The 19,985-nt window shown below is 57.7% G+C and overlaps 8 protein-coding genes across 8 annotated transcripts; 6 read left to right on the top strand and 2 right to left on the bottom strand.

Moving 5' to 3' along the window:
- Positions 1-318: 318 nt before the first annotated feature.
- Positions 319-1,071, bottom strand: GGTG_03787 (hypothetical protein; the record flags this gene model as incomplete). The annotated part of the gene is made up of 3 exons (XM_009221569.1): positions 319-360; positions 475-646; positions 947-1,071. 3 exons carry the CDS (start codon positions 1,069-1,071, stop codon positions 319-321), a joined length of 339 nt encoding a protein of 112 aa, XP_009219833.1.
- A 550-nt stretch (positions 1,072-1,621) lies between these two features.
- GGTG_03786 (hypothetical protein) lies at positions 1,622-4,406 on the top strand. The gene has a single exon (XM_009221568.1). It carries the CDS (start codon positions 2,133-2,135, stop codon positions 3,420-3,422), a length of 1,290 nt encoding a protein of 429 aa, XP_009219832.1. The 5' UTR covers positions 1,622-2,132; the 3' UTR covers positions 3,423-4,406.
- A 2,674-nt stretch (positions 4,407-7,080) lies between these two features.
- GGTG_03785 (hypothetical protein) lies at positions 7,081-7,694 on the top strand (the record flags this gene model as incomplete). Its single annotated transcript, XM_009221567.1, has 3 exons — positions 7,081-7,135; positions 7,290-7,318; positions 7,563-7,694. 3 exons carry the CDS (start codon positions 7,081-7,083, stop codon positions 7,692-7,694), a joined length of 216 nt encoding a protein of 71 aa, XP_009219831.1.
- A 2,582-nt stretch (positions 7,695-10,276) lies between these two features.
- GGTG_03784 (hypothetical protein) lies at positions 10,277-12,843 on the bottom strand. Its single transcript, XM_009221566.1, has one exon. It carries the CDS (start codon positions 12,711-12,713, stop codon positions 11,379-11,381), a length of 1,335 nt encoding a protein of 444 aa, XP_009219830.1. The 5' UTR covers positions 12,714-12,843; the 3' UTR covers positions 10,277-11,378.
- Positions 12,844-13,275: 432 nt separating this feature from the next.
- GGTG_03783 (hypothetical protein) lies at positions 13,276-13,956 on the top strand (the record flags this gene model as incomplete). The annotated part of the gene is made up of 1 exon (XM_009221565.1): positions 13,276-13,956. One exon carries the CDS (start codon positions 13,276-13,278, stop codon positions 13,954-13,956), a length of 681 nt encoding a protein of 226 aa, XP_009219829.1.
- A 448-nt stretch (positions 13,957-14,404) lies between these two features.
- GGTG_03782 (hypothetical protein) lies at positions 14,405-14,623 on the top strand (the record flags this gene model as incomplete). The annotated part of the gene is made up of 1 exon (XM_009221564.1): positions 14,405-14,623. One exon carries the CDS (start codon positions 14,405-14,407, stop codon positions 14,621-14,623), a length of 219 nt encoding a protein of 72 aa, XP_009219828.1.
- Positions 14,624-15,883: 1,260 nt separating this feature from the next.
- On the top strand, positions 15,884-16,907 carry GGTG_03781 (hypothetical protein). Its single transcript, XM_009221563.1, has 3 exons — positions 15,884-16,131; positions 16,201-16,398; positions 16,500-16,907. The coding sequence occupies exons 1-3, from the start codon at positions 16,077-16,079 to the stop codon at positions 16,577-16,579; spliced, it is 333 nt and encodes a 110-aa protein (XP_009219827.1). The 5' UTR covers positions 15,884-16,076; the 3' UTR covers positions 16,580-16,907.
- Positions 16,908-17,626: 719 nt separating this feature from the next.
- Positions 17,627-19,756, top strand: GGTG_03780 (RCC1 domain-containing protein; the record flags this gene model as incomplete). The annotated part of the gene is made up of 3 exons (XM_009221562.1): positions 17,627-18,784; positions 18,852-19,455; positions 19,524-19,756. The coding sequence occupies 3 exons, from the start codon at positions 17,627-17,629 to the stop codon at positions 19,754-19,756; spliced, it is 1,995 nt and encodes a 664-aa protein (XP_009219826.1).
- Positions 19,757-19,985: the final 229 nt, after the last annotated feature.

Below are 19,985 nucleotides of genomic sequence, written 5' to 3'. Positions count from 1 at the left end.
CCCACGAGTGAAGTTGGATGAACAGCTCGACTTGGAGTCGCACGCCCAAGTTCACGCTCCAGCCTGTAGCAGCGGTTGGCTCGGAGCTGATGGTCCAAACGTCCCGCGGGTGCCGCCTGTCTGCCTCCCTGCATCCCAACAACCTTCAAGGAATGACTCGAATCTCTGCTGCAACCTCGTCTCCCCAACCTTTGCCGCGCGTGCGCGCGAGCCTCACAAGCGGCGCGGCTGTCGTGCTCGGCATCATCGTGGCCTGCCTCACCAAACGCCCCGCCTTGGCTGGCCTGCCTTGCCTTTCTCGAAGCTCGGCCGCCGACGCTAGGTCCACCTGATACCGACCTCTGGGGACGAGGTATCTCGCTGCGAAAGGCGTCAACTCCACTCGCCACCGGCAAATTATCTTTGGCCTGGGGCGACCCGCCCGGGGAATCCGGCTTCACGAAAAGAAAGAACGACGAGCACGCTCCGACTCACGAGCCCACCCTGGAGCGGTGCTGCCGGAGGCAATTCTTGTCGCGACCCGCCACCGTGTGGTACGCGTCCGTCGCCTACGGAGTAACGCCCAGTTGGCGTCTCGACTGGAGTCTCGACTTGTCGGGCCAGGCTGCTGGCTGCCTCAGTGGCGATAGCACGGCCCCGCAGGCTTCTGTTTCTTTTTGTTTCAAGCACGGGGCGCATGCACGTTCTGGGGATTCGCCAGCGAGCAGAAACACCATCGATCGCAGGGGGAATCGCTGCTGGACGGGCGAGCGCTTCTGGGGGGAGCTCCAGCATCAACCGTGCCGAGCAAACGGCTGTGCGCTACGGTCCAGCTGTCCAGACCCTGAGTGCCCTCCCGAGTTGCTAGAGCAGACACGAGGCCGAAAATTTCTTGTGGTTGCCCAAGCCGGGGATTCAAATTACCATAGCAGCCTGAGCCGCCTCCACGAGCCGGTCGCCGTCCTACATAGCCACCAACTCAAATCTCGCTTGCATCGACTTGCTGGGGGTTGGAGAGCCCATCCATACCACGGCGCCGGGATCTTCAACCCGTCCGCAAAATTTTGCCTGGACCGCAGGGGGTTTACGCATCAACAAGGAAGAAGTGAGAAGACAAAAGAATAGCGATTGACGAGTGACTCTTACAGCGATTCATCCGAGAAGGTCTTGCGCAAGCACCGACGGGGTCAAAGGAGTCCGGCATTTACTCGCCAGCCTCCTTTCTTCCGCCCTAGTCTCATTGTCACCTTTTTTTTCTTTCTCTTCATTCACATTTAATTGTCGGCGCACAGCTGAAAGCACAGCGGTGCAAGGCATTCACTCCCATTGGCTTATGCAGCGGCGCCTTTTCACTGGTGCGAGTTATTCTCTTGGTGCGACCTAGCGGGGGCCACCGTGTGTCATTCTTAGACGAGATACGGTTGGTGTGGGTCGGTTTTGGTGAGTTACTTCGTCCGGCAGGTGCTGGGTACCAGGAGCAAGCGAAGTGGTACATTTGCTAACCGCACACCCCCTCTGCACGTTCCAACGCCAGGATAGGGAGTGTCATTGATGCGACAAGGGCACCCTGCACCTTTTGTGGCCCCCCTGCCCGCCCCTAGATTCCCCTTTGTTTGCGGTGTCCGGCCAGCAGTGGATGCCACCTACCCAGAGTGCGTCCTCTTTTATAAATCGGGCTGCATCTCCTCCTTCCTTCAATCGCAGAGACGATTTGAATCCATTTGGCATCCGCCAACCTATCGACATCCCGACGCTTACAAACGCTTTTGGCATCGCACCTCGAAATAACTGGGCCTTGCTTGAAGAGTCCAGTTGCTTCCATCACCAACGCCAGCCAGCACCGTCCGTGATTGTCGGCGGTGTCCTTGGATATAGCTTGTCGTCGAAACATCGTCCACCACGCCTTGACATGTTTTCCAGGAGTCGAACATCTTCACTTCCTTCCGACCACGCACCCACCAGGTGACCACCTAAATTGTAGTCACTCTCCTCCCCCGCGTCACGACATCTGCGCGGCACTGCATTGAAAAGCCGTCGCCTCACATAAAAGCGGAGGCATTGCCTCGCCACATCATCTTTCTACATACCCTCATCCACATCTTGTCGTTCGCGACCTCATAACATAATACCCCTACCTCAAATCCTTGACAATAATGTCATACGCACGCGGAGCAACTCCCGCGAGGGATTACCCCAGCTACGACGAACACTACACAAGCTCGTCGCCAACACCGTCGCCGCACCGCTACCACGACTTTCCCGAGTATGCGTACGCACAGCAGCGGCCGGCAACGCGCGCCACGCACACGCGACACAAGAGCACCAGCTACCAGCAGACGATGCCCGCTCGACCGCCGACCGCACACGGCTACTCAGGCGTGTCCGAGGGAGTGTCTCCGCGCTATACCAGCGGTGGCGTCTACGCGACTGCGAATGTGAGTGACTCGCGGTCATCGCGGAAATATTCTTGGTCAACGCCGCGCCCGAGCACCCACCACGAGCGCCGCAGCTCGCAATCGTATTACCGCCACTCGGATCGATTTGGGGAGTCGGACGAGGACGAGTTTTTCGAGGTCAACGGTGTCTCCTATGTGCTGCCCGCGCAGTCGAGGTCGGGACGGGACGGCAGGGGCGGCAGGGTCTATTACAGTCGCGCTGGGCATGGTACTGATTACCACTACTACGAGCAGGTGAACGCTGGCATGCCTCCAATGTCCCCTCCAAGGCAGTCGCCCGTGGATGGTTTCCCCTCCCCTACCCCGCAGCCCGCCCGCCGGCCTAGCCAGTCTCGTCGGCCGTCTACCTCTATTCCTCAGAGGTCGCAGACTGCGCGTCCCTCTAGCTCACACCACACCAAGAAGCCCTCCTCTCACCCTGAGCCCCGGCAGTCGGATGTGCCCGTCGCCACCCTGGAGGATGCCAAGGCCTACGGGATTCCCGAGGGCTACTCTCTGACCCACTGGGATCCTACCGAGCATCCCATCCTCCTGTTGGGCAGTGTCTTTGACGCCAACTCCCTGGGCAAGTGGATCTACGACTGGACCGTCTACAAGCACGGCAAGGGCCACCCCATCGCCCAGATGGCTGGTGACCTCTGGCTTCTCCTCATCCAGATCTCTGGCAAGGTCAAGCGCGCCGACGATGTCCTGCCTACTGTTCGCCAGAAGGAGAACAAGGAGATGCTTGGTGACTTTATCGTTTCTGGCGAGCGTCTTACCGACAAGCTCAGGAAGCTTCTCAAGCGCTGCGAGACTCCTATGCTCCAGGCTTCCAAGCGTCGGGGCTCCAAGCTCGGTAACAACGCCGGAGTCGAGTTCGTCCTGACTCTGTTCGGACGGGAGCGGGAGCTTGAGGCGACCGAGAAGTTCATGGCCTCTGTCCGCCTCTGGAACCTCCGGTTTGACGCCAACTGCGAGGACGTTCTTCTCAACCCTGGAAAATAAACGCCTTCCCTTCCCTGGTGTTTCTGGACTGCCTTCCACACTCTCCCCTGGATTCCCAAGGACACTTGGGAGATCCCTTCATTTCTGCTCGGACATGCTTGCTGTCCGAGCCTACAACTACTACAACACTTGGCGTCGCCCACAAACATACCCTAGGGCGCGCCCAATCTGGAGAAGCTACACGTGTACGATTTGGTCGAGCTATTTCTGGATTCCCCAGGCGCATGATACCCATTTTCTCGGATCTCATTCTTGGACCACCGGGAGAGCTCCAGCTCTTGTTTTTCTATCTTTCCTATCACGACGACTCCGAAGTAGATGTTGGAGCAATCCGCGCATCTCAAGGCGTCGCCTACGTCCCATTGGCACATCTGGATGGTTTCTTTTCACCACTGTCACTGGACCTTATAGAGAGATACCATACCGACTTCTCCTTCTGGGCCTGTTCTTTTTCTCTCGTGCCTGCTCTTGGTTGCTTTTGCACTCTTTTGTTTTTGTTTTTTGTTTTGTTTTTTGCAGCGCCCTCACGGTCGCTGCTGGTTTTCAATCCACTCAGTACCAACAGATCAGAAGCGAGGTGTATTGCGCAGATTCTCCATAGAGGCGGTCGCGCGCGATGTTTCCCTAGTCCACAAAAGCATGTGTTTTGGTATCGGCGGTGGGGAAAAAAAAGCTACCTGGGATATACTTTTGTTTGGATCACATGTACTCTAACTACTAATGTTTTGATTTTGCGCAGGGCGTTCTGTGTTTTGTTCTTTTCTTCCTTCTCTTCCTGTTTTTTTGTCTGTAAACGTCGCTACGTGGCGTTGGGTTTCTGGACATTGAGGCTTCTTCACTGTTCGACTCCATCGTCTTAGCGAGTCCGTTTCCATTTCACTTCTGTCGTTGTCACTGGATGATGGATATACCCTTATTTGCTCATTCGATAGAAGTACCTAATCTTTCGCGAGACTATTTTATAAAATTTGCCATCTCGAACACCTTTTTTTGTGACCCCTTGTTTTGTGTCCCTCTGTGCATTGCAGTCGTTGCAGCGAAATGTACCTGTGTTCGCCTACGCTTGCCCTCGCGGTCCACATCAAAGCGGTTATCGTTTGGGAAGGAGGACGCAATGGCAAATCAGTGCGACAAATATTAGCCATGAAAACTTTCCAAAGTAAATGACGCGCCAGGGACGCGAAATTGGCATTCCCGGCCGCGGCGATTGGGCCGTTCTGGGACTGGCGCAAGGAAAAACCCTACCGACGCACAACCCATTCTCGAATTTCGGACCATGATTCCCACGGATATTGGTTCGCCCAATGGGAGACCTTGGGCGTTGCGGCGGGCGTCGGATGGATTCACAAGAATGAAAAATAAAAGGAAAACAAAATAAAACAAACGGTGAACCGGCGTCTTCCCTGTGTCTCCTCGCCCGTGTGTGGGTGCTGACCTCAGCCAGGGGTGTTACATAAATTTGGTTATCTTTAGAAGTTGCTACCTATAGGAAACGAGAGCACCCATAGGAGGGGGAGGGAGAAGGAAATTTTTTCCCCATCCTTGTTCCAACTGCGCCGCCGTGCGGTGCAGCAGCAGCGGACGGATGGGCTTTCCACACACAAGAAACCAACTCGCCCATCAGTCATCCAATCTCGTTTCTTGGACCGAACGCGGCCGAGTCGTGCGCGTGCGGTTGAGCGGACGATCCCTTGCCGGCAACCCATGCCTCTGCTGCAGACCCAAAACGGATGGCACCAGAAAAAGGGACGACGGGTGGCAGCGGTGGTGGTGGCGGTGGTGGTGCGAATAACAAGGGACGGACGGACGAATATCCGCACCTAGGAGGTGTGCGTTGGATACCTCTACTGGGTAGTGTCAAACTCAACCGCTGTTTCCACCCTGCTCCACGACCCATTGGAGAAAAAAAAAAAAGGATGAAAAAAGAAACGAATGTCGTGAGGGGCTTTTCTCGTTTCCATTTTTGCTTTTCGCTCCCTTGTTCTTATTCTGTGGCTTCTTGGCGTTGCTAGGCCCAGGGGGTGCGAGGTGGTAGCGCAGCCATCAGACCACATCCCCTTGCTGCGAGGGCAAAGGGGTGGAAGTGAAAAAAAAAATGTGCAAAAAAAAAAAAAAAAAGCCTCCTGGAATTGTGCGACAATACTCACACCCGCACTTTCACAAAGATTGAACAAAAAAAAACGACAGGCCCCTCCATTCGAAGCGTGATATTTTCCACTTGTGTCATTGTGAATGAGCACCTCTCTTCGTTTCGCTCTCCCTTTCGCACACATCGGACACGATCGAGCCGCGATCGAGGGTCAGACTCATTTCTCAGCCCGAGTCACGGCGAGACAGGCTTTTTAGCGTTCCGGTCCATATAAACAAAAGCACCAGCCGCGCGCGCGGGGGCCAACGAGCACCGTAGCGTAGCGCGCCTCTCTCTTCCTGGGGCTGGTGAGCCCCTGGTCCCTGGCGCGGCGGCGGCTGGACACGGACCTAGCGCCTCTTTTGTCTCACAGTCGCAGAGAGAAACGCCGGGCAAAAGTACCATTTTGCCTCGGAGTGGTAGGAAGCAACATCTGCTTCTCACACGCCCTCCCTTGGCCGGGGATGGCAGAAATGGATGGCGTGCGGCGCTCGGCAGGGGAAGGGAGGGTAACGAATAACACAAAAAAAAAAAAAAAAAAAAAAAGGTCCCAGGCATGTCAGAACGAATGTGACAGTGTGTGCCCTTGGCGCGTTACTTCGTCCTCCCTTCGTCCTAATTTGACCAAGAAAAAATCCCGGTTCCACGGCTGGCCGGAAAGCCGCATCACGCACCATATCCCTCGTCTCCAGCCTTGTCCACCGGGCCAAGGGGGCTCGCGCTGGCCATGCAAACTCGTGAGATCAGTCCCCGACGGTGTCCCTGACGCTGCCCCTTCCCGCCTTGTCACCAAGCAGGCACAGCATGACCTGTCACAGCGGTTCACGACAAGTATTGGAGAAAATCCCGCGGCGTAGGTCGCCCAAAAAAAAGACCCGGTTCGTCACGAGGGAGAGGATGGACGTATCACCACGAACATGTTTGTGGGCAGGCACAACCTCCCCTCCGTCGGGGGCGACAAAGGAGCGCAGATCCCGAGCCGACGTGATGAGATGTGACAGACCTGCACGCACTCTTCTCCGTTGTTTCCCCCACGAGGCTCGCGCTGTGTGGCCCGCACCATGTGCCTCCCCGGCAGTCGCGCACACGCGCAACAGCGCCAAAAAAGAAAAGCCCTGTGCAGAACAAGGCTAAGGCTGCCTGCCCCGCGGCAGTTTCCCGTAGGCTGGCGTCCCCTGGGGGTGGATAGAGGCTGGCGGTTACGGCCTTCCAGAGCCTTTCTTTTCCCCCTTCTTCTCTTGTTCCTCTAGCTGGGTGTTCCCCTATTCGCTCGGCACTTGCAGGAACGCACACCACGCACGCGCTCTCCCCGCTGGGCCGGCCACTCAGAGACGACTTGTGCCGCCTTCAAAGTTCCATTGAAGCCCGTTTCTTTCCGCCTCCCCCAAACTTGCGCCACATCCGGAGAGGGGGTGGTGGTGTGCACGGCGCAGGTGCGCGTCAATACACAAACGTCCACACACACACGTACACACACCAAGCCGTCCCTGCCTTCCATTTTTTTTTCCCTCTCTGCTTTTTGTTGTGCTTATGGCTGCCCGCTCGGGCAAATTCCAACCGCAGATGCGTCCCCCGACAAGGCTGTGTGTGTGTTTGTGTGAATGCATGCATGTCTGTGCTTCGTTCAACATTCACAAACTTGCAGGACCCCCCTCTCGCTTTCCCGCCGTTGAAGGCTCCAAAGATATCGTCCCCCACCCCTCCCAAAAACCCACGGAGCTAACTGCATTCGCGATCAGTTGTGATTCTGAGCGACCGATTCCCCGAGGTGGGTAGCATGGATGTGATTTTGTGCTTATGGTTGGCACGTCGCTGACGAGAGGAACGGTAGACGCCGTGCTTCCACACACACACATCCTCCTGGTTGAGATGGCTGGGAAGCCGGGGGGCGATGGACTGGGCTAGAGGTGTGTCGGCGGATGACAGGGGAGAGAGAGAGGGTGGGTGTGATGGCCGCTAATATCACGTAAATACCCTCCCCAACTTACACATAACATCTTTGTCCCCCACAGGCTAAATGGCTTCTGGGGGTGGCAGGCATGTCAGTGACGGCGGCGGCGGCTGCCTTGTCGTGCCTCGCTCCCATGGAGGGTCACCCTGGAGGACTATCACCATGTGGCACGGTCGGGCCCGGTCTTGGTTGACCTGCGTCTTACATGGGCCGCACGGCGTCAGACAGCCGTGACGCCGCATGTGCGCATCCGTTGGGATCACGTCTTTCTGTGCTCCGTGCTCTATGCTTTACGGGTATGCCCTCCCAGTCCAACCTCCTCCCAGCCTGGATTGGTACCCGGGTTTGGCGGACATGTCGTGCGACGACACCAACCATCTTGGGAATGGAGGTCTTGGGACCACGCTGCTGCCACACCGGGTTTGACATAGGCACGCCGACTATTCCGGCGGCGCTTAGCTGCGCAACTGCCTGCTGCCTCCTCGCGTCGGGGTAAAATCCCACCCCACCAATCACGTCGCCGGGCCCCCAGTGCGTCCCCCCATCTCGTCACAGCCCTCCATTCATTCTTCCTTTTTTGTGCTGTGAATCTCGGCGAGCACATGCAAACAGTGGCCGTGCACACACACACATCACATTGCAATTCACCCCCTCCGTCCCGAACCGCAAAGTGGGGAGGCTGGGGCTATGGGAGGCTGGCTATGTGTTTTCCATGCTTTCAGATCTCGAGCAAGCTTTGTTGCTGTCGCTTCCCACAAAGTGACGCAATGCCAGGGCCAGCCGCCCGAGATGGAGAACATCGAGATGGAGGATGGAGAACAGGGGGCACATGATTGATGTTGGGCAACGCGCCCGTCTGTGTGCAGGTCTTTTGCACAGGCGGTTAGGTATCACCTACCTTACAACCACCTACCTAGATAGGGCGAGACACAGGCACTCGTTGATTCGTCTTCTGCAGCGAGCCCTCACCGTCTCCCTCGCCCACTTTTTCCTCTCTCTCTTCGATGCGGGTCTGAACAAAAGCAAGGCGGGATACTACGAGGAAGGCAAGTGAAAAAAAATTCTGCTCGTAAACGTAAAGGCGAGCGCTGAGTGGTTCAACCCGCTGCTTTGCTGCATTCACATGTGGCCTGGTACATATGCCCAGCCTCTGCAGCGCCTGGCCTGACAGGAGATGGGTGGATTCCACACACGCCCTCGCCCCGCCTTTTGCGCTGCGCACGGCGAGACTCTGGCGGTGTTGTTCCCGCTCAGTTGCGTCTCTCTCGTTCTATTCTAGAAGGCTAGGAGGGCAGGGCCCACTGTGCTGCCTTGGTGACAGGCAGGTTCGGGCTCACGCTTCTGTGTTCTTTATGGGTGGTGTGTGCATCGTCGGGAGCGGCACACCTCGCAGCTTGCATCTCGCAGCCCATTTTTGCACATTTTTTTTGGGGGGGAGACAGAGTGAAAGTGTGTGTGTGTGTGTGAGTGAGAGCGGGCCTATTTTGGGATGACGGGGTGGCTTCTCACCTCTCGGTACAACGTAGCCTTTACAAAGAAGGGAGCGAGGCGATGTGCATGCGGTTCAGCGCCCAAGAAGGAACAGAAAGAAAAAAAAGACACGCACGTCGTCCCGCCCAAAAAAAGTCTCACCCCTCACCCCACCCCGTCCAGCTCCAAGCGATGTCACCTCTGGGGGAGGCAATGTATCACTGCCGTTGGGACCAAAGTACTGTGGGACCTCATCGCCTTTGCACTTTGCACTCCCCCTCCTCCACTTGCACGGTGGATAGTATGGACTTGACACTCGATAGTTGACGTCTTTTATGTTTTGTTCCTTCACGAACCTGCCCCCACCGGGCCGACCATCTGGCCTTCGGCACCCTCGGGGGATGGCAACTGGCTCCTGCGGTCGAGATCTTCCCCTCCACCCATTCCATGCTAGGGCTAGGGTTTCTGGGAAGAGGCGGGGCATGGCATTGCGTCGGCCGCGGGCCTGGATGCCCACACCTTCGTCGAACCGAGCCCCGCCGATCAGACCCAATGGATTTTTTGGGGGGGGGATTTGGTGGGAATGCATGGATGAAATGGTGGCATGGGGCCTCCCTTCCCCTTCCCCGGCCGCTCTTGGGCTCGCATGCCCTGATCGCCCCAGACTTCGGTCAGCAGCTCACCGCCGGAACCAAAAGTGCGACCTTGTTGGTGGCGCGCTTGGCCGATGCGGTCGATGCTTGTTGATGAGAAAGCCCTCAGGGCCTACTAGCAGGGAGCGTTGGGACGCCCCCGGCGGCTGGCCCGCACACCAGCACGGCCAGCAAAAAAAAGGCAGCGGGCCACCCCAGGGCCGGCCACACACAGACTCGACCAGTGCTCGCTGGGTGGGCACAACCGCCGATGGTGGCTCCAGCCGTCGAGGGGCTCCAGCACTGTCATGTGGTGAAAGAACACCGTGCAGCCCACCTGGACTCGCTAGGCAGTGGAGTTGAAGCACCGACCAGCAGGCGGGCGGGCAGCTGGCGGGGTGATCGAGGCAAGCTCCACCACGGACCATGTCGCTACCGCACCAGCGAAGCCAGGTATCAGACGGTAGCCCACGAGTCTTGCGACGATGACAGAAAGAAGCGGCGTGCCCAAACCAGGTTAGGTACCGAATAGGAAGAAAAAAAATGGTGGCTTGTGGGTTTTTCTGGTGTGAGTGGTGCATCCTTCGGCGCAGCCCGACGAGAGCTAGCCAGCTCGGACTGTAATACGACCGACGTCAGGAGTTGTGCTTGCATGTCCCAGGCCTTGGCCTCTCCCAGAATCCCCCCCCCCCCCCTGACGTCTCGCGGGTATGCCGTGGCAGGGCTCTGTTGCATGATTCCGGGGCCCATGAGACGGGGCTGGCGGAAAGCATTCTTGGGCCTAGCAAACAGCCCGCTTGGCGAGTAAATGGCCGACCAGGGCGCGACCCTGCGCTTTGGTAGGTAAATGGACGAGGTATGATTGGGGAAAAAAGAAAAAAAAAGGAAAAGATCAGATCTTGACGCGATCCGCCAGCAAAAAAGGCAATGACGACACTGCGCTCTAAAAAGGAAAACAAAGAGGGGCTGAAGGAATGAAAAAAAAGGGGGCATTCGAGGCCGAAAAAGCAGGAAACCGGCATCTGGCAACGCATAAAGAGCAAAAAAGGCTCGACTACATGCATCGTGTACCTGCCCAAGACGGCACACACACCCATCTCTCCCCACCACACCCAGAGAAAGCGTGGTGCACGAGGACGGCTGAGGGGAAGTGGCCAGCACAGCAGGAGGCCGGGCCGTCCACACGATCGGAGGGACGCTGGGCGACGACGCCGAGGACGAAGGGGGGAGGGGACCACCGATCGACCCCACCGCCAGCTGATCTCCAGTGACCACGCAAAGAAAACCTCCCCCCACCCGCCGGCCGTCGTCTGTTCGCTCCACGTCCAAGTCTCGATGCGGCCCATGACTCCTGGGGAGGGTCTCGATGCTCCATGCAAACGCCTCATATAGGCCTGGTCGGCGGTCGGGCTGTTTTCCCATTACCCCTCTTTGGACGCGCGACCCGCTCGCTGCCCACGGCCGGGCGTGCGCAACATAAACGGTCTTGTTTGTTTGTTTTTGTCTGTGGTGTACATGTAGAACGTGGACGCACACGGACAACACGGACACGCGCACAAAAGTACCGGCCTCAGGATGCGGCCTACCCAGACGCATGCACGTCAACAACGCCTACACATATGAGCGGTCGCCCAGGGGAACGTGACGTGTATGTGTTGGGGCGCCAGCTACAGGGACGATGTGTTCACCCCATCCCGGGAAGCTGGGAAAAAAAGGCAGCACGGCGAGAACCAGGGAGGGGGGTGGGGTGTATGATAGAGGAGGGAGGAAGGGCCTCATGGCCTCTTCCGCCCGAAGAGATAGACTTCAATATGCTGCGACGCGCTGTCGAAATCATGGAGCTCGAATGTCCTGTTCTCCTCAATGGACCAGCCCGCCCCGGCCATCAGGTCGAAGAGGGCCTTTTCCGAATCGTGCCGCCGCTTCGTGGCCAGCAGGACGCGCGGGTGGTGGAGGAGGTGGTGGTGGTGGCCGTCATCCTCCTGGCTTGTGTGCTTCGGCGAGGTGGTTGAGTGGATCTCCGACAGCGTCTCGACCAGCGCCGGGAGCATGTCGACGTTGTACGTGCAGTCGCTGAGCATGACGAGATCCCAGGGGCGCGCGAGGATCTTGGGCGCGAACACACCCGCGCGCCCGTCTTCCCAGTCGAGGTTCTCGTAGTCCACGATGGGGGCCTGCCGGCTGCCGGCGTCGGCGCCGTTGCCGTCTTCTTTTGCTGCCTCGTCTTCGGTTGGACGCTGCTGCCGCTGCCGCTGCCTTTGGGATACCATTGCCTCGTAGCGTGATATGTTGGCAGCCGCCCTGTCCTGCGCCTCGGGCAGATCCGTCATCAGGATCGAAACCGGCCGTTTCGTGCTGCTCGCGGACTCCTCGTGCCTCCCAAGGATGGCCGTCGCGAGCCCGATTCCTAGTATACCGACTCCGCTGCCTATCTCCAGCACGTCCAGCTTTTCCCTGCTACCCAAAATCTTCTCTAATGCCGGCATGCAACTCTTCTCATCATTACTGTAAGATGAGCTGCTACTGCTGCTGCTGCATATCTTGGTCAGCAAGACCGCCACATAGACCCCGGCGTCCCAGACATGCCGAGCGATGCTCTCGCCCAGCTCCTCCTCGACCTCGACACACAGGGGAGAGGCTTCGGCCGCATCTTCCGGGATCCTCAGTCTGCGCAGAGCCATGGTCTCCTCGGGATGGTTCGAGCGCGGCGCCACATAGAGCGGCATGATCAGTCCGCAGGAGGAGGAGAGGACGTCTGCCGCGCTCGAGGCTGAGAGTCGCCTCTCCAGCGGCCGCACGCAGACGACGGCCCGGCTGAGCCGCGCGGAGCTGCTGGCCTGCGGGGGGAGGTTGACCTTGGTCTTGAGAACCCGGCTGCCGGCCGTCCAGCGTAACGTATTCTCGCCTTTGGCTACGGGGAGCTTGATGCCGCCTTTCTCCTCCACTGACCCGTGTAGATAGAGTACAACATCCAGATCTACCGGCTGCAGTGGGTATAGGAACGATTCCCCGAGGTCGGTAGTGATGGTGAGCAGCAGCTGAAGTTGCGCGTCACCGCGTGCGCTGCTGGCGACGAATGACGGCGGTCTGAGGATTCGGATGTAGTGCATCCTTGGCAGCCCTGGGAATCCACCGTAGATGGTGTTTCTGCTTGAAGACCCACGATTTGCGAGGCCCTCTGGCCGTCTTGCGCATCAAGAAGGCAGGCTGATGTCAAGAGTAGCAGTCGTGGATCCATCGAAGAGGCGGATTTTTCCTTCTGATGTGGAAAGATAGAAAGGGTTAGGGTTTTAAACTACATACAACACCTCCCCGAACCTATCTCGTATACAAAAACATGGAACTGATCGATTTTGGTAGCTGAGGGGCGCTAATGCAGTCGGAGGTCACCGAGCCCGACCATGTCCTCCAGCCATGTAAATCCCGCGGCTGACGCCGACGTCGTCTTGGGGCTGGCCAAGTGTAGTTCCTCAACTCGACGTGGGATGCGAGACAAGAAGACGACAGCGCACACTTCTGCGAGAGACTGCTCGTTGGCGATTGATACATCTCAAGTATACATAGAAAGGAGGTCTTCGATTCAGTTTCACGACCTGCAACAACTCCAAGCCTTTGGGAACCCACACCTGTTTTGCACAAAGCCCGCCCATGCCAGCCGAGCGCGCCTCCCCCATGCCTGCCACCCCCACAAACACAAACCCCCCGGCGGCGCTGCTGTCGGCCATGCTCGACGTCACGGAGCAGCGGGTCGTGCCGCTCACGCGCGCCGGCGTCTCCACGGGCAGCAAGCTGTTCGGCGCGGCCGTGCTCCTGCGCGACGGTCTCTCGCCCCTGACCGTGGCCACCAACGACGAGCGCGTCTCGCCCCTGCTGCACGGCGAGATCAACTGCATCCAGCAGTTCTTCTCCGATCCGTGGCCGCCCGGACAGCAGCAGCAGCAGCGGCCCGCGACGGCCGACTGCGTCTTCTTCGCGACCCACGAGCCGTGCTCGCTCTGCCTGAGCGGCATCACCTGGAGCGGTTTCAACGAACTCTACTACCTCTTCACCTACGAGGACAGCCGCGACCTGTTCGGCATTCCCCATGACATCGACATCCTGCGCGAGGTATTCAGGGTCCCCGCCCCCGCTGACACGCCCGAGTCCCTGGCCGCCCGCCCTCTGTACAACAAGACGAATAAGTTTTTCAGAGCCAGAAGTCTGTCGGATCTTGTCTCCGAGATTGGGGAGGAGGATGAGAGAAGTGTGTGGAGAGAGAGGATCGAACGGGTGAAGGCCGTGTACGGCGCCTTGAGCGATACCTACCAGGCTGACAAGCAGGCAGGGACAGACAGTGCCAGTGTGTGGAAGTGACGATTAAGATGCGCATGAAAATCATTGGGCGGACTCGCTTCAACTTCGCATCTGCAACAGCCTCCATTTTTGAACCCTCACATATATCAAACCTTTTCCACAATCTCAACTTCTCCCTCCTAGAGTGCGCCTGCCGCGCCTACAATCACCCCAGCTCCAGGCACCCAACCAAAGATCCTTCCCTTCGGGACGTCCACAACCAATCCCCTCACCCCAAGCGCGGCCTGGATATGGTGGACATTGTGGGAGCCGCTTCTGGCCAAATGATAAGGTACCGGAGCGACGCAACGAGGTTTGAAGGTCATCCATATGACTCAACAACCCCAAATCGCCGTTTTACAATATGTAGATCTAGAAACATCGACCATCACTAAGCAAACAATGTCCTGTCTTCGCCACTGAGTTGGGCGAAACTGCGACGCAAACTGGACTCGGCGACATCCCTACCATGCCTCACAATCCCAGAGCTCATGCTGAAAAGCTGCCGCGGTCGACAGCCGAAAAGCAGCCCTGCGACAGGGCACCCTCACACGCCATGCCGCCGCCGCTCCTCAGAATCCCGGGCGACCTTCTCCTCGTCATCTTCAACGAGGGCGATATCAACGACAAAGCTGCGCTGGGGCGGGCTAGTCGCTACCGGTACGAAAAGCTGAAACCTCCTCTCTAAACCAGGCTCTTGGGCGGGCATTGCGTTGGAAGCTCTCACAGCCCGGTGTGCCAAGAAGGCAAAATGCCGGGTTTCAGCAGGCAAACGACGTATGCTGTTTATCCCTGACCATCTCATGGAAGCTCGGTTAACATATAGCATTGCTCGGCAGTATCTTGTCAGCTTGGGGGCTTGTGGACGAAGGAGCCCTTGGATTGCTAAAGGCGTTTGAGGATGCTTTACCGGGAATTTTCGATAGTTGGGAGAGGGAAAATCAGGCAAAGGCTGCTCGCTGAATCGAGAAACGCGGCATAGATCGTCGCCGAGAGTCTGAGGTCACCAAGGGCCGCGGATCAAGGGTGCAGGAGTATAGAGTCGCTATCGGAACCGCCTCTACTTTGTCTCCTTCCGCCTTGTGGCCGGTCGGCGCCTCTGAATACACCGACGACCATTGGAAGCTAGCGTGAGGAAAGCCCCCAAGCGATGAGGTCAGCCTCGCCACCGGGATGGAAGATAGGCGCCTGCGTGTGATTGGGACCAGACATCATAGGCTGGGATAATAGTGGTGTTTCTCAGGGGAAGGGAAGTCGGTATGGATGCCTAGGTTGGCGGTATTTGGGTCTTGGTGGAACTATGGCGTATAGCCATTGGTAGACCATGGAAGAACAGTTTAAGTGCATGCCCTAGAATCAAGATAATATTCGCAAATGGCAGCTTGCAAGGTTGTGCGTAAAAATGTAACCACCGTCCTCAGTGACCCGTTGACGCGCCAGCTCTCCAAGTAGGTCTATTCGGGACGGTTATCGACATTGTCTAATCTCCTCTCTCTCCATCACCCAGGGCGACATCACCAACTCAACCGTCAAAACGGCAGAACAGTACGCTAAGATTAACAGCCATCTCACCATCATCATCGCCGCCGTATGCATGTATTTGGCGCAGGTGGGCTCTGACTGGAATGGATGATAGTGTACACAGACCACCTCTCCATTGTGCAATCCATGTCCACTGCCCGGTATACACAGTGCAATTTCCGTTGATTGGCAAAACCTAGCAGTTTGTAAACAGGCCATATCCATAGTGACGACAGGCGAGGCGATCTTTCCAGCACGATCCTTGAATGATGGTAATGGAACATGCATGATTGGCCAAAAGACCCAGCAACCTGGGACCCGCCTGTAGGGCTGAGAATTTTGACCAATCAGCGACGATGTGATTACCGCAAGTCGGGTGATGCTGATTGATCAATCGACTTCATCATGTTATTGCCAGAGAGTGCGACGAGTACATAAAGGGGACGCTGTCTCGTCTTTTGATGCAGTAATCTGCAATATCGTCCACGATTTAAACACCAGCTATTCTACCTGCCTCCTCTTACCACCCGTTCCTCCTTTACGAACCTGTGCAACCTTTTCAATCTTGCACTTCAAACCAACTCGCACCACCTCCATACAAATCATCCACCCTCATCAAGATGTCCTCCCAGAAGGCCTCCACCTGTTGCGGCAAGAGCGACGTTTGCGTTTGTGGTAAGTCGCCTCCCTGGCCCTGTTAACCGTGAAACGACGCAACTGACATGCCTTGTGCCCCGTGTCCAGCCACGCAAGCAAAGTGCAGCTGTGGCAAGCAGTCGGCCCTCCACTGCACGTGCGAGAAGGCTGCCACTGAGAACAGCATCTCGGGAGCGCGCTGCTCCTGCCGCGCCCGCCCGGCTGGCGAGTGCAACTGCGACCGCGCCGGATCAGAGAACGTCCGCCCCACGGGATCTGCGTGTGCCTGCGGCTCGCGTCCTGCTGGTACGTGCTTCTCCCTGCCCTCTGTCACCGCCTATCGGGCCGCCCGGGCTGCCGTGATAAAAAGAGGGGCTGGGTTGCTGACCATCGCTACCGTGTTATAGATGCCTGCACCTGCGAGAAAGGCGGCGCCTCGGGAGTCTATGACCCCACCAACGAGACCGACTTTACCACCACGAAATAGTGAGGCGGGCGTTGGTTGTTAAGGATTCGCCCGCGGGAGGAAGCCCAACTAGACTTTGCGTGCTCACCGGCGAACCGGAAGCTTGGATTTGAGAGTTTCGGGCAGGTGCATGCTTTTTCCTGCATTTCCTTCGGACCACGACTGGAGTTTACGGCGTTTGTGATTGTAGATTTGCGGGACTACCTGGGTTGGCGTTTTGAGTGAGAAAGAATTCGGGTCACTGAATGGATGACCGGCATCCACGCTTCTTCTTTTTTCCATCTCATTATCTCATGAGAAAAGACCTCAATTCTCTTCTTAATTTCTGCAGTCTCCGTGACAGGTTGTGTGCGCTGGCATCATGCAGTCCTGATCCATCGACCCATCGGCCCATCAACTCCCAGCCTGGCAACCGTGGGTCGGGCTTCTATCCGGAAAAGGCCTTCTGGGTTTCGACAAGTCCGCTTGCTGTTCACGCGTGCTGCTGTTGCAGATGGGGCTGACCGACTCGACCGTGACTGGATTGGACAAACGCCAATCGTGCATTGCGCCAATAACACCAAGATGGGGCGGGCGAGCTTCCAAGGGTCCAGACCCCAGTTCGCCGAGCTCCCAGGGGAGCTTGGGCCGCCCCTTGTTTTCTGCCAGCGCAGGCGGTGAAAAAAGTCTGTGGGTGGGTGCGTCAATTGCGTTCGGGCATGGATTGCCCTGCTCGGCTCACTTTTCCCGCTATCACAACAATCAGCAGCACGGCGCGTCTTCTTCAGACCCCAAGCAGCGTCCACTCCGAAAAATCCCTTCACTCTTTCACCATTTCCGGGCGCGACACCTCGACTCTACAGAAACAGTCCGAGTTGCTGCGAACTTGGGCGTACGTGCATTCTTGTAGCCATCGCTCCGGCCTTCTGATTGTCTTTACTACTACCCGCGTCTTTGCTCGACTGTTCGCGCCCAGGTTTTGGCCTAGGCGCATCACCCACACCTGACCCAACCCATCGCGCCTGATCGTCGCACCATCACCATCACCACCCAAGCCCCTCCTGTATTCGTTCGCCGCACCTTAAAAATATGCCTCCCAAGAAGAAGACCGCGGCTGCTCCCAAGGCTGTCGCGACAAAAGTCACAGCTGCCTCGAAAAGGGCCGCTGCCGCGAGGAAAGAAGCGTCCGCTGAGCCTGAGAAACCGGCCGCGGCACCAAAGAAGACGGCCGCTCCCAAAAAGGCTGCGAGCGAAAAGCCTGCACCGGCCAAGGCGGCGCCCAAGAAGCGCAACGCCACCGAGGAGCCTGAGGTGAACGGAGCCACCGAGGTCCCGACCGCGACGCGCCGAAAACCCGCGTTTGCCGCCACCAAGAAGCAGAACACCACCGTCCCTGTCCTCGCCTCAGAGAAGGCAACATCCGTCGAGCCCAAGAAGAAGCCAGAGACCAAGAAGGCTGCAGAGACCAAGAAGGTCGCTGCACCCAAGAAGGCTGCTGCACCCAAGCCAGCGGCCGCACCAAAGAAGGTCGGAAAGAAGGGCGCCGCGTCTGCTGAGCCCGTATCAAACAAGGAGGCTTCCGACCCAAAGGTCCCCAAGGATGTTGCTCCCATATCGTCCCCGACCAAGCGCAAGCGCACCCCTGCGAGAGAGCCCACGCCCGACGCCGACTCCGAAGTAGACGAGCCCGCCAAGGAGGATGAGGAGGATGCACGTCCCGTCAAGCGGGTGCGGACTGCTGCCCCCATCTCCAAGGTTAAGCTCGGTGCCAAGATCAACAGCGCCCCCGAGACCGTGCTCGACGTGTTCGTGTTTGGTGAAGGGTCCTCGGGCGAGCTCGGCCTTGGCAACATGCGTCACGAGGGCAAGAAGCCCCTTGATGTCAAGCGCCCGCGCATCAATCACAACCTCACTGCTGCCACCGTCGGAGTCGTTCAGATTGCCTGTGGCGGCATGCACGTTGTCGCTCTGACCAAAGACAACAAGATCCTGACATGGGGCGTCAACGACCAGGGAGCCCTGGGTCGTGACACCACGTGGGACGGTGGCCTCAGGGACGCTGACGCCGAGGACTCGGACTCGGAAGATGACGATGACAGTGGTCTCAGCCCTAAGGAGAGTATCCCTGCCGAGATCGATATGAGCGATGTCGCCGAGGGCACCCGCTTTGTGCAGGTTGTAGCCAGCGACAGCGCGTCCTTTGCGTTGACCGAGGACGGCCGCGTGTATGGCTGGGGAACCTTCCGTGTAAGTATTGCCTTCCTATGTCTACACGAACATCTGGATCCGTTCTGACACAAGTTTTCCTATATAGGCTAGCGATGGCATCCTCGGTTTTACCCCCACCGTCAAAATTCAGAAGACCCCGGGGCTCCTTGCGGAGCCGAAGAAGGTTGTTCAGCTGGCGGCTGGCTCCAACCACGTGATGGCTCTGGACAAGGCTGGCAAGATCCTGACATGGGGCTGCCCCGAGCAGAACCAGCTTGGTCGCCGTTGCGTTCAGCGCGACGTTCTCGCGTCGGCCCTGCGGCCTGGCGGCCTTGGCCTGAAGCGGAGCATCAAGATCACCAAGATCTCTTGCGGCTCGTACCACAGCTTTGCGCTGGACTCGGAGGGTATCGTCTACGCGTGGGGTCTCAACAACTTTGGCGAGCTCGCCATCGAGCAAGGCGCTGGCGATTCCGATGCGGCAGTGCTTAGCGCAACACGTATCGAGGCGCTCGAGGAGTACAAGATTGCCGACATCTGCGGCGGCGAGCACCACTCGGTGGCTTGCACTACCGACGGCCGTCTGCTGACCTGGGGTCGCATTGATGGTCATCAAGTGGGACTTCCCAACGGGGCCTTCAACGAGGACAACGCCATTTACGATGAGGCTAAGAGGCCACGTATCCTGAAGGTCCCCACCGTTGTTCCTGGTGAGTTCCCCTGACTATTGTTAGAAGCAAACCACCATGAGGAAGTTTATGCTAACACTGTGACATAGATCTCAAAAACATTGTCTCGGTCGCCGCTGGTACGGACAACAGCTTCGCCCTGACGGGCGACGGCAAGACGTACTCATGGGGGTTCTCGACAAACTACCAGACCGGCCTGGGCACCTCTGACGACGTCGAGGTTCCGACACTGATCGAGAACACGGCGGTCAAGGACCGCAAGATCACATTTGCTGGCGCCGGTGGACAATACTCCATCATTGCCAGCCCGGCCGACTCCTAAGCACACATGTGCAAGGCTTCCCGTGGGAGCAGCTTCCGGATTTCGTGATATGAGATCACATCTCGGAAAACTGTACAACATCCATTTACTTTCTATACCGATGTCGAGTCGATACATCCGTTCCCTGGGCTTCTTGGCTCTGCCCATGCCTGGGGCTTGCGGGAGACGGCACGATTTAATAGCTTTGGTTCACTCTTGCGCGTTATAGTTCCGCATGGCTTCACTGACT

Source organism: Gaeumannomyces tritici (genome assembly GCF_000145635.1).
Source record: "Gaeumannomyces tritici R3-111a-1 unplaced genomic scaffold supercont2.2, whole genome shotgun sequence".
In the NCBI taxonomy this organism is placed as follows: domain Eukaryota; kingdom Fungi; phylum Ascomycota; class Sordariomycetes; order Magnaporthales; family Magnaporthaceae; genus Gaeumannomyces; species Gaeumannomyces tritici.
This window is presented reverse-complemented; position numbering and strand designations above follow the sequence as displayed.

Bases quoted from the DNA above. Each gene is read 5' to 3' on its own strand.
- GGTG_03786 (XM_009221568.1), top strand. From the start codon at position 2,133: ATGTCATACGCACGCGGAGCAACTCCCGCGAGGGATTACCCCAGCTAC.
- GGTG_03781 (XM_009221563.1), top strand. From the start codon at position 16,077: ATGTCCTCCCAGAAGGCCTCCACCTGTTGCGGCAAGAGCGACGTTTGC. The intron at 16,132-16,200 runs GTAAGTCGCCTC...CCCCGTGTCCAG, and splicing joins GAGCGACGTTTGCGTTTGTG to CCACGCAAGCAAAGTGCAGC. The intron at 16,399-16,499 runs GTACGTGCTTCT...ACCGTGTTATAG, and splicing joins CTGCGGCTCGCGTCCTGCTG to ATGCCTGCACCTGCGAGAAA.
- GGTG_03784 (XM_009221566.1), bottom strand. From the start codon at position 12,713: ATGCACTACATCCGAATCCTCAGACCGCCGTCATTCGTCGCCAGCAGC.